General features: G+C 39.3%; 1 protein-coding gene across 1 annotated transcript in view; it reads right to left on the bottom strand.

The window, feature by feature from the left end:
- Positions 1-13446, bottom strand: part of LOC134655120 (receptor-type tyrosine-protein phosphatase kappa) — a 228842-nt gene that overhangs the window by 62717 nt on the left and 152679 nt on the right. The window contains exon 3 of the mRNA XM_063510581.1: positions 5445-5468. Within this exon, the coding sequence (XP_063366651.1) occupies positions 5445-5468 (24 nt within the window). The remainder of the gene's footprint in view (positions 1-5444; positions 5469-13446) is intronic.

Here is a 13446-nt window from a genome sequence, read left to right as displayed (position 1 = left end):
ATAAGATCTAATAAAACATTGAGACATTGACTAGAATATGTATGTGGCTTACAAAACCAGTAAATGACTATGTATTTAGAAAAAATATATAGAATTATATGTACGTAGAATTAAAATATGAGTAACATCATCGCCTTCTATTTCTAGTATTACATTTTACTTGTATATGTAATGGGCATTTACATGAAGGTGTAATGAATACTTTATGGTGTACTCTAAACTCTAAAATAATTTCTACGTAATTTCTATTTGATTGGCATTGTTACATACATTGGTATTAATCACGTTCTAATTCACACAATAATTAGCAATAGACGAGTAAGTTGTTAATAAATTACTACTCTAATTATTCCTGAAGCTCAGACATTTCTAAACTAACATATATGTAGTCCCAATGGTTGTTATATGGCTTCAATGGAACCACTATAGAACTTGCGGATGCTTCTATAACTATCGGCTAAACTGGCTAACCTCTTATCGCCTCTAAAGCAGTTAAGAGGCAACAATACCTAAAGTTGTAAATACTAATGTTCTTCAAATGGAGTTACAAGGTTTGCGGTTTTAGCCGACGATCTCCTAATTTAAATCTTGTAGTTTTACGCCGTAGCGCCCGCCATACGTATCTCTCTATGCACTCTCTATGCTGCCCGATTCGAACTTTAATATACGTCAAATACTACGTCTAGATTGATTAGATATCTCAGTGTCAAAAGAGACGTTTAGTGTTTTATCTTAAAGCTCGAATCGGTGCTCAAGCACCGTGTCAATAAAGAAACGTGGCTAATAGATGCACTAAAATTTATGTTTCATCAATATGCTACATTTAGAGTTACCATCGTTAATATAATAGCATAATATTTAACCTCCTAAGGCCCAAGGTCCTACCCACAGTACTTATTAACTTTCTTATTCAGACCCAGCTCCTACAACAATTGTGTAGTCATACGCTATTGTGTGTTGTACGCTATGGCGTACCACGGTCCTACCAGTAGGACTTAAAAGAAAACCCATCATTTTGTTTTCAAATTTTGCGCTTATCGAAATTGGCGTGTACGAACTTCTAAAGGACTGTTTTGTTTTGTCTGTGAGCCCTTTAACAAGTTCGTAAAAAAAAATCAAAGTGCTGTATAAGTACAATAACATTAAAAAAAGTATTTTAAGTACTTGGGTCTGAATGAGTATAAAACAATAGTACTGCTGGTAGGACTACGGGCCGTACTAACTAAACACTCAATTTTTCGTTCGGCCTTAGGAGGTTAATAAAGAACAACGATTTGGGAAAAAGAATTCAAATATTTTTAATACATTAACAAGTTCAATTTTGTGCACTGTATAAATTTTTAGCCTGCATGCGTTGTACGCAGAGGCGTTGATACTCGCATCGCTTCAGTATCCTGGTTTATCATCGTACCACATCGAAACATATCTTATTGAAGCACTTAGGGGAAAGGTGTCATAATGGAGCCAGGATTTGAAAGATAGGGGATTTCTTTATGAATCTTTATGCAGTTGACGGGAATTCATTGTCACTTAAAAAAATTAAAGCTCTTAGAAAACTGAACTACCTACTAAAATAACGAAAAAAGCTCTTTCAAACCAGGCTACTTCTTGCCACTTGTCCTCTACATACTCAAAGATAAGCAAAGTATACCTAGTCTAGCACAGGATGTCGCAACCTAGGTCACGACCTGTAGATAAAACGTGTTCCAATTTTATTCAATCGAGATATTGACATCGTGAGATTGTTCGAAACGCCAAAGGCGTCTTTTACGGCATCTCGAATCGCCGATCGAAGCGAGCGTTCGAACATTGAATGATTTTGTTTGTTTTGATAATAATTGAATGTGAATCGGATTTCCAAAGAGCAGATACGATCTAAACAAAGAAGAAACATTAAACGGAATACTGTTTTACTACGTTATTGCCCAAACAAAATTAATTTCACAAAACGAATTTTCTTAAATAGTTTTTGTTAAATAAAAATTAAAGCAAGAAACTACCTAGGTTTCCTTTTCTCAAAGGCCTAATAAAAAGTAGTGTTGCTTTGTTTTAGTAATTTTACCAAAATTAGATTAGTAACTTCCTCTAAAAGACGCAACAGACAATTGGAATAATATTAAAAGGTGATTTGCTGAGAATTCGTATCGGTCATTGGTTAATATTAGACTGACAACCGCATAACAAGGAAGATTACGTAATTGATCACCTGACCCCGAAGTCAAAAAGAGGAATAGAATCCTTACTAATATCTAATTCTTTTTTTAAGTGGTATTGCATTTCGGATGCGGTACAATTAACCTTAGAGCCCGGCTAAGCTAACTGTGCACCGATTTCAACAGAACAAAGTGAGAAGATGAAGATGTCATTATAAACGTCATATTTTCATAGAAATTTGACATTAATGATGACATTGCCACGCTTTGTCATTGCAAATGCCATGCAGAGTTATCTTGGTCCAACTCTAGTCACGTTCGTCGGTTTGTTCAGGTTTAGTGTAATAGCTGAATAACCTAATCCAATTATAAACAAATTATCTAGCTTAATCTATGTGCGCGTGCCGACGATTCAATTACGGTAGTTAATGGCAATAGTGCATGCATCGACGTGGCACGACGCCTATCTCGCTAAACCTATAAAGCTTTATATTAAGGAGTAATACATATGAAAGACTGTCAAGTTCCATATAAACTTGGATTAAAATGGAAATTATGGAGAAAGTCAGGATGCGTGTGTTTAGTCCTCGAGAATTCCTTTCTCAGCAATCAAAATTTTAGCTGGTTGCAGAAATGACCAAATGGTCATCGCTTCGCTATGCCTCTCGCGTCGATACTATTATATACGCCATCTATATCAGAGACAACGCGAGTTTGTATGGAAATTGTCAGTCTTCAATATTTAGCAGTCTCTGCTCATATCATCTAGGCTATGCTTTTAAGCTGCAGTAAATCGGTTTGTTGTTACCTACGTCTAGTGCAAGCGTTTGTTAGATCTAAAACTACAATACATATTTAAGCGTTAACGCTGTTCTACGGCTTATGTTTACGATGCCTAACTTCAATTACAATTGATAAAAGATGGCGGTAGCGTTGCGGAAATGCAGCGGTGCCGTGAGGTTCCGTATTAAGGATTCAATAGACTGTAAATCGCTAGCTCTTCGCCATCGGATCGCTTTGTGCCTCTTTATCACTCTTCCATATAAGTGTGACAGTGACAGTTGCGTTTCGTTCGCTACGGAGCGTTAGCGATTGGCATCTTGTCTACGGGGCCAGAGGGCCTACCGCGAACCACGTTCGACGTGTTACCTCCCTGTCACACTTACGTACGAATTTACAAGTGCGACGGAGAGGCAACACGTCTAACGTGGTTCGCGGTAGGCCCTCAGGTTCTCATTCTCACCCGCTCCGCTCGGTTGCCGGCCGGAAGGCCAATTCAAACTTACATTATGACATCAAAATGATATCCATATGATGTCATCTTGTTATCATTCACCCGTGCGGCTCGCTCGCGCTAAAGCCCTTGCTACACGGTCGCCGACAAGCCCCGCAGACCGCGTGGCCTTGGTCTGGACGGACCGTGTAGACAGTTGTTTCCAACAAAATTTGACCAAAACTGACCAAGGTCAGACCAAGGACAGACGGTTAGAAGGCTTGTCGGCGACCGTGTAGCAAGGGCTTAATACATGAACGAACCAGCATGACGAAATGCACGCGTTTAACTAAATGTGATATCTATTAGATTTTTAGGTATAATTTTGATGCTAAATTGTATGCTCAAATTGGCCTTATAATTAATTATTTCATACAAATTTGAATATTACAGACGTTGCAATCCCCGCACCGCTATCGCTTTTTCAGAAATTACAGCTTAAGTTGTAAATCAATTAATCTGTGATTTAAGAGGTTTAGCTATGTCATTGCACCTTGTAACTAATATAATTAGAAATCACACTTTTATAGTTGGACCTCACTAAGCGTCTGCTAAATGTTACGGTAGTCATTTAAATAAAACCATATTTCCCGTTACAATTAAGACACTTCTATTTCAACATGTAACAATTTTGTTTAACCTCGTTTATTTCATATCCCGTTTATAATTGTAACTGAATTATTATTCGCTTGTAAAGAAGCTCTATGCCAGCTTTATTAGGCGAGAGAGTACTAATTAAAGCAAATTGTGCGACTTTGGCACAAAGTAAATTAGCACAGAAAGTCCACTTCCAAATGATGAGTCAAGTCTGGCCAGCCAAGCGTGACAGTGCATAATTACGTACGTAATTACGGGTAGTATAGTTTATTAGTAACAAGCTAGCAACGCTTGTAATTTTGATATGCCACATATTAAGACTAAGCTAAGTGTATTTCAAATGTCAAAATAAATATATAAACGTATTTAAATAATGCGTTTTGCGCTTACAATTGAAAAAAATTTAATACTTTATAATAGATTAATGACTTCTGTTTAGTATTCTCGAGATGTTAAAGGTGAGATTCCACTACAGCGCATGCACATTACCGCTGCAGCCTTGACGAGGGCGCTGTATTTGTCAATTTCCTTGATAAAATGAGTGACGGATTGAACGTACGTTTGCCTGACCAGACTCTCATTTGAATAATGATCCCACTGTTTCAAAATGACAGTAAAGAAAGGCAGAGGCACAAGTAGAATTGAACCCTTGAATATAGGTACTGATATTACAGATTTACAAATTAATTACAATGAGTCTTGCAATGACGACTAATTGAATAATAATTGACGTTTTAAAATGAATAATGGACCGTGTGGGAAAATTATTCAAATATAATCAATTGCTATCCTGCCTTTAATAAACTAAAATAAAATACTTCAAGTCTAAGAAGCGCGACTTATACTGATATCATTCACATATGAAAGCCTATTCTATATTATTTGCAGTGCGTACATAATATTAGCTTTTCGCTAAACGCAATTTTGAAGTGGACTTTTTGTTCAATTTAAGCTGCAAACGGCAAGACAGTACCTAATGCAATAATTTGTTACTCTTCGAAGGCCGCAAAAATGTGTGAAACGCTCTTATGGCTCTATATACAAATAAGATCGTGTCACATATTTTTGCGGCCTTCGTTGTGTATTATTATTGCTGGTGACTGTACTAGCTTAGCGAAGCGGCGCGATAGGTACCTATGAACATTTAAAAAAAGAGACTGCATTTGTTTTGCAAGAATCTGCCGTTGGTGTATGCGAGTTCTTCGTACACTTTCAAATATTACAAACATTCTCACCGCGCCGCGCCCGCCCCGTTTCGCTACCACTTAAATGCGTTTGCAGTTCTACTCAGTAATTCGCGTTCAACTAGAAAAATACTATTGTAGAATGTAGAAGCATTAGTTCTATCGTAGCGTTCCCATTAAAGCGCTGTGAATTATCTAAACACAAATAAGTTTTGCACAAATCCATTGCTGACTTACTCTCTGGTTTAAACTTCACCCGCTCTGAAATGATAAAGCGAGATGTTAATCTCCGGTCGGCATTAGTTACGACTCTTCTCTCTTACCTCTTATCTCTAGACGAGATGGTACTGACTTTCATAAACGTCTGCTAAGTTAATCAGCTGATGATCGTCGTTTGCCCCTCTCTATACCATAACGACAGATAGGTACAAACGACGATCATCAACTGATTAAGTTAGCAGCCGTTTATGAATAACGCCAAAGTCTTATGAGTCTAAACTTGACACAATTCTTTTAACTTTTCTAGTCATTATTTTTTTTGTAAAATATGTAATAAAAAAGAACAGCTTATCTAAATAATTTATTGCATGTACCTACTTAAACTTGTCTTGGGTACGTTTTGATTGAGCTCGCAAACTTGTCTTTTGATATTTTACTTAGCCCGTACCATTAGTCACTGAAAGTGTCAAAACTGAGATTTACCCTATCGAGAACGTAATTTGCTTTCTATATATCTCGTTTGCACTAATATGCGAGTACGAGCGAGATGTACCTATAGAAAGTAAATTACGTTCTCGACGGCGTTTATGTCAGTGCCAAACTGATGGTAGCCGTACTTGTGTATCCCCGCGTATCAAATGAAACTTGAAAAGTTGCTTGGAATGGCGGAAAAATCGATAAATGTTAAAAAATATTAAATCTGAGCTGAAAACTCAAAACATTGTCTTCGGTTACCTACTGTAATAGAGTTCGAGTTCGGTTACTGAAATAAAAAATAAATACATCCCGACGTTTTGAATCCTTTATGAACAACGTCAGAAGACTCAACGTTAAAAAAGACTGACTAAAGTCTATTTTTTTATTCCTTAGACTGAAATGACATTTCATAGTATGGGATGACACATGATGTTCATACTATGAAATGTCATTTCAGTCTACGGAATAAAAAAATAGACTTTAAATGACTAGAATAAAAAAAGAACTGTGTCATGTGTTAAACTCAAAAGACTCTAGTCCTTACCATCAGTACCTCCGTCGTGGAATTTGTAACTTGTAACTAAGATCTAAACTAATTTGCTATTTAATTGACTCGGTTCGTGTTCTACAGGAGTTTATTCTGCATTAATTACACGCACGGGGTTAATTTTGATTCCAGATCATGTTCTTGTTAGGTATTAAATAGTTTGAAGGTTAAGGTCGCTGACACTCGTCGAGAAAATAGCCGGCGTATTTAGAAACGCTAAATATGATACCAATTTTTATAGTAAAATACGGGTCTTCATTCCAGTCTATTCAAAAGGCACGATGCACTAATATTGATATAATATTTTAGTGTTTTTAAATAAGCACTAAGGATGTTACTCAATCATTGTATTTCAACCTTTAAAAACTGTCAAACCACTGTTTTGCCTCACACGGGCCGTGCGGTGAAATCCATATTTGGAAGTAGGTACCTACATTTGTCTTTATTTTACATTTAACTGTAGCAATCTCGAGCAATATCAATATAAATGAGTACAGTTAATAGATCAATCAGTATTTTGACAAACTTCGGCCAAAGTTGCAAACCTCTTATCGATTTCAAAAAGAGTTTAAGAGGTCTGCAACAGTAAAGGGTTTATAACCTCTCCAGCCGTTTTTATGACAATTGGTTGCAAAACTAAGTCACTAAAGCGGTTGTAGGGAAAATAACGAACACAAAAAGACACAGTGCAAGACAAAATTATGGCTTGACAGCAACCTTCTCCCTTAAAACACACAAAAGAACCAAAATCAAAAGCAAACCCATACGCACACTGACCGTATCTATTAGGAACAAGTTATAACATAAATCAAGTTACTCATAAAAGCTAGAAGCAAGTTTAATAACATAAGCTACATGTAGCTACATGGATCGTACACTTAAGGTCGGCGGTTTGTCACTCAAAGGCACTGGGATTGGATTAAGACTTCAAGTGCCATCCTTGATAATAATGAAGTGGTCGGAGAAGCATAGTTCTCTGATGACCAGCTAATTGTAGCCTTAGTGCCATATATCTCAATGTATATTACATTTACGTACGCCAAGACTTCATGGGTACAGTAGGTATACAACTAGGTAGGTAATTAAGTACCAACTGAGAGAACTGCGCTTACCTGATTTGTGGAATTGAAGGAGTGACAGGTACATGAAACAAAAGAAATACATAGGTATTAGTTAATTGTGGGTTACTACTTCTGAAGTTAATACATATATTTATCTTATAAACGTTAGAATATCTGGGAGACCGAGCTTTGCTCGGAAAACATATAAAATGTCGAAAATGCGCGTTTTCCCAGAGATAAGACCTAGCTAGATCGATTTTTCGCCCCCGAAAACCCCCATATAGCAAATTTCATCGAAATCGTTAGAGCCGTTTCCGAGATCCCTGAAATATATATACATATAAATAAATAAATATACAAGAATTGCTCGTTTAAAGGTATTAGATAGATACAGATTATGATATAACATGAGGAAGTTAAAAGTCGAGAGGATTTAAAACCAGTTAAAATAATTTTTGAAGGTTTAGCTACTAGTAAAAATAAAAATATCAGCAATCCACCTTAGTGCCACCTGATGGAAAGTGAAAACAGAAAACCAAACAATGAGTATATTGGCTCAGTTCATATTCAGTCTCCCGTTGAAGAAAATCGCATTTGCCCGGAAATACAGAAGACTTGAGTGAATTAGAAGTGATTTCCCGTCATCACTGTGCCCAAAACACATTCCGCCGCTTTGTTTCATCTCCCCACAGACGTGGCACACACCGACAATGAATTACAACAGAAACATTGTTCCTCATCACCCCGCGAGGATTATCCGGCGCGTTTAAATCCCTGAAATTTGATCGCGATATTTTTGCCCGCTGTGTCGCGCCAACGCGGCGCCGGTCGCGACCTCCACTTACCCCCCTGGAGAGACTACATCCTAATAGACTCCGTTGTATCTTACACTATTAAACAAGCAAAAACATTTTTTTTCTAGATAGTTTTTTTTTCCATATTGCGAGAGACCTTCTTTTCATTATGAAGAAATAGAGTAAAATCTTGAATAAAACCCTTAAGTAATTGAAATTACGGTCGACGTTAAAATTATTATAGCAAACAGTATTACTGCAAGTGGCCGCTTGGAAGTAAGTTGCTGTTCAACAGAACATTTTGTTATTATCAAAATGGGTAAGTAACTGTTTTACGCACAAAAAGAATAAAAACATAATTTTACATGTTAGGTACATATTCAAATTCAACACATTTTACTACCTATCTGAGGACCGGCATTAACCACAAATTTGCTGTTTTAATTTGTAAGCTGTTAAAGTAAGTATAAATTGTTCCAGTCGTTTGTATAGTACTTAGTTAAATACCGTAAAACTTCCCAACTATGTATAGTCCAATACCTACTGCAAATATGGTGGTGGAGCATTTGTGCCCTTATAAATACAAAATCCGAATTTCCTATAGAAGTGGCTACGTGTGGTGATCGCGCTGTCTTATTCGCGCCGTCTATTGGCTAAGTGATCTGTGTCGCTCAGAGCGGCACGTGTTTTGTAAGTCACAGGCGATGGCCCACTTGGCTAGGAAACGTATTCAAAGTAAGGTCATGTGGTGGTTACACGTTCACGTAAAGGTCTAAAACTATTGTGTAAGTTCTGGGCACATGCTGAAAATGTGAGAAGCTTCTTGTTGTAACTTATGAATGCTGACTAGGTTATTTTAAGATGCGTTTTGAAAAACACGAGACACTTCAATGGAATTGCATAGGCTGAATACGTATTTGATTCCACTTTAAAACTTTCGATAATAATGAAGGGAACGTCTTGAAAAAAAGAACTGAGATCTAACTCGAATTTAAACTGTTGCAAGACATACTTACATGGTAATTTTACGGTTTAACTCACGTATTTTTATTCAGTGGCGCGACATGTTTCGGTGAGCCTATTAGGTCTCCATTTTCAAGCACTAAAAGTGCATGAGTAACCGCGGTATTCGGAAAACAAGATCCGTTCTAGAGAAGAGAACGATACGATATGTACTAGATATATATGTCGGAGCGAGACACCAGAAGGACGTATTGCAGTGTTACAGTTCATAGCTTTAACCGCCTGTATAAAGTCGATTAGCAATGTTTGGCTACGTATTATTTGCTTGTAACGAAATAATAAAGTTGCGTAGTGAATGAATGAATGACAGGTAGAAGGCTTTGGAACGTCAAGAGGTGTATCTTGAGTGAACGTAGGCACGAGTGGACATTTTTGTCGTTATGTTGGTAGACTGGTCAGGCAGGTTTACCAACTTGAATTGGAGGCGGGAGCAGTTGGCTCCGCCGCTGGAACTGGCTTCCTTCTTCTTGATCGGACCGCGCTAGAGATCGGACGTTAGCCAAGCTCGTGCCTAATTCGCTACGTTCCTGAAGGCTTATACCTGAAAGATTATTCTGAAAGCTTATAGATTCTCACGTTCTTTAACCGTTTAGCTAAGTGCTTTATTCCAAGTGTTATTTTGATTTCTTATGTGCCATTAAGAAGCTTACTTTTGTAAAAATAAAGAAATTTTGTGTTGTTTTGAAAAGATGTGTCCCGCCGAGTTTGTTGCCGGGTTAAATCTTCTCGGTACTGAAATATAGTAGGCACTAGTATGGTTGGCGGTCCGAATGTTTATTTCATGCATTGGTGGCATACCGACTATTTTGGCTGTGAAGTAATACATCTAGGTACTACCACCACGCGCCCACCGCCATTAGGACCATCCTTCTCCGATATATATACCTGGTAGTTTAGATTTCAACTAGATATCTTTTGCAGCTCAATTCGGGCAACCAATGTCACTTTTACGTTAAATTATCGTGGTAAAAACGTTTCAAAATCGTTTTGAGATCTTCAAATACATAACGAGATGTTTTAGACATTGTGGAAATCGTTCAAGAGTAAGTTTCTCCAGAATCGCGGAAATGTCAAATTTGGCAGGCTAGATCTTAAAAATAAAGGTTAAGGAAAACATTGACAGTTCAAGTTTGTATTTTCCTGATACAGCCGGCCACAAACCGCCATCCTTGTACCGGGCAATAGAAGGCAAGGTTCATGATGGAGATTTGAGAGGGGCGGTTCGTCTTCTTTTGTCCGATTCTTCTCTTGCTCCATCTAGTGCCGACACTCTGGAGGCTCTGAGGGCTAAGCACCCTGCACCTTCTAGACCACTTGATTTTCCGCCTGAGCCTGACCTAACGAGTCCTTTTCTTACCATATCAGTATCCGACGTTACTAACGCAATTGGTTCTTTTTACAATGGCTCTGCTGCCGGCATAGATGGCCTTCGCCCACAACATTTGAAGGAACTCACCTCGCTAAATGTGGGCGACAATGGATACAAACTTCTCGAATCGCTTACTAAATTGTGTAATTTTCTTTTACGTGGCATGCTTAACCCCCAAGTCTGCCCTTATTTATATGGTGCGAGTTTATGCGCGTTAGAGAAAAAAGATGGAGGTGTAAGGCCCATTGCAATAGGTACAACCTTACGGCGACTCGTTGCTAAATTGGGTTGCCGTTCAGTAAAGGATGAGATGGCAGCATATTTTCAGCCACGTCAAATAGGTTTTGGCACTCCTTTAGGTTGCGAGGCGGCAATCCATGCGACTAGGCATTTTGCAGAGTCCCGTGAGAACAGCGATACCGTTATATTGAAGCTTGACGTCAAGAACGCATTTAATTCGGTAGAAAGGGATATAATTTTGGAACAGGTAAAGACATGTGTTCCAACTTTGTATCCCTTTCTTTTCCAATGTTATTCCTCTCCGAGTAACCTGTTCTTTGGTGACAGCACGATCTCATCACAGGTTGGTGTTCAACAAGGAGATCCGTTGGGTCCTCTGGTATTTTGTCTTGCGATACAGAATTGTATAACGACTTTGCAGTCACCATTGAATGTGTGGTACTTGGATGATGGCACTATTGGAGGAAGCCCTAATGTAGTTCTGGATGATGTGAGTAGGCTCTTACCGGCTTTGCAATCAATTGGGCTGGAGGTAAATTCCACAAAATGTGAGCTGTATCCATGTGGTACCTCAGCATTAGATTCCGTGCCTAACTTCCAGTCGGTTTTTCCAGGTCTCCGGCTGCTGAACAAAACTTCATTTTCCTTATTAGGAGCACCCATTTTTCCAGAGGGGGTGAGCTCGGCGGTTCAGGCCAAGACTCAGGCGCTGGAGTCTGCTTTTGTACATTTCAAACACTTGTCGGCGCACGTTTCACTCATTCTTCTACGAAACTGCTTTGCAATGCCTCGTGTGACGTATATCTTGAGAACTGCACCGATATGGAGGTTTGATCAAGATGTACAGGTGTTTGATCGTGTACTTCGTCAGGGCTTAGAGGGTGTTTTGAATGTCAGCTTCGATGAACCACAGTGGCGCCAGGCATCACTTCCTGTTCGGTATGGGGGTCTGGGGGTACGTTGCATGCGTGACGTCGGTTTGGTGGCTTTCCTAGCATCATCTCATGCGGCATCAGGTCTTGCCACTAGAATTCTTTCCTTCAATGGTGGCAATATCTGTATTACATTTCTTCAGGAGGCTCTTTCCGAGTGGTCGTGCCGCTTTGCAGGAGTTGAACGACCAGAAAACCCCTCTTCACAAAGACTTTGGGATGATATCTTGTGCCGTGAGTGGCATAAGGGCCTGTTGGAGAGTGCTGTGGGGAAGGACGTTGCCAGGCTAAAGGCTGTTAGGGAACCTGAGTCCGGGGCATGGTTGCATGCCTTGCCGACACCACACTTGGGAACCTTACTTGATAATGACACGTTACGGATGGCGGTAGCACTGAGAATCGGGGGCAAGGTGTGCGAGCCACATCAGTGTAAGTGCGGGGTAATGGTGCAGACGGATGGACACCACGGGCTAAGCTGCTTACGGTGTGTGGGTAGGATACCTAGGCACTGTGCCATCAATGAGTTAATAAGGCGAGCTTTGGTGTCGGCGAACGTCCCATGTATCATGGAGCCCCAGGGCCTAAGTCGTTTGGACGGTAAGAGACCGGATGGTCTTACACTTGTTCCTTGGGCGAAGGGCCGCAGCTTGCTTTGGGATGCCACGTGTGTGAGTACTTTTGCACCCACTCATCTCGCGCGCACGGTGAACAAGGCAGGTGCAGCGGCTGAAAGTGCTGCTAGGTTGAAGCACAGCAAGTACGCGAACCTTGAACAAATGTACGATTTCGTCCCGGTTGCCGTCGAGACGGCGGGGCCTTGGTGTGCCGAGGCCAAAGCCTTTATTAAGGATATAGGGCGACGTTTAAGGGATAGGGGCTGTGACCCCCGCTCTGGTTCTTTCCTTGTCCAACATATATCACTGGCCATTCAGCGGGGTAATGCGGCCAGTATTTTTGGCACATTTGATCCGGGAGACAATCAGAGTGAGGGGTGATATTTTATTTGTTAAGTTACTTTTACTCATTCTTAGGTTTATTTTAGTTTATAATTTGTATGTTTAATCAGTTAACTACCTATATTTTTGAAGTGTAAATTAAATGTATATTAAATTCAATGCTTTATATAAATATAAAAAATATAGTTGTCGTATCTTGGTGATGTCCAATAGATATCTAGTTCAAAATCCGAATCGGGCCCTTAGTCGCGTTCACGAAGGGCGCCTCGCGTAGGTAGGTACTGAATAAGCTTTATTAATGTTAGATCTTACTATTGAAAGTTCCAATTGTCGTTTTATGACTTTAATGAAGGTGGCGATATCCCAGTTATCTCTTGTGCCTTGAACCTGACCTGTTTCTCGAGAGAATCTCCCCCTAAAATAAACACCCAGTTTCCATATAAATGTCGACTACGCATCGACAATATGCCATAATTATGACACGCCGGTGACAATTATGGTGTGACGTATCCGCTTTGTTTACATCGTGTTTACATAGTAATGCTAATGACGTGTAGGATGACGTCCTTGGACAGACTGAGATATTGATGAGACTTTTTATTGGGATTGTAATACGAACAA

This window comes from Cydia amplana, chromosome 16 (genome assembly GCF_948474715.1).
Source record: "Cydia amplana chromosome 16, ilCydAmpl1.1, whole genome shotgun sequence".
Taxonomy (NCBI): domain Eukaryota; kingdom Metazoa; phylum Arthropoda; class Insecta; order Lepidoptera; family Tortricidae; genus Cydia; species Cydia amplana.
The sequence above is the reverse complement of the archived record's forward strand: the minus strand, read 5'-3'. Positions and strand labels throughout refer to the sequence as shown.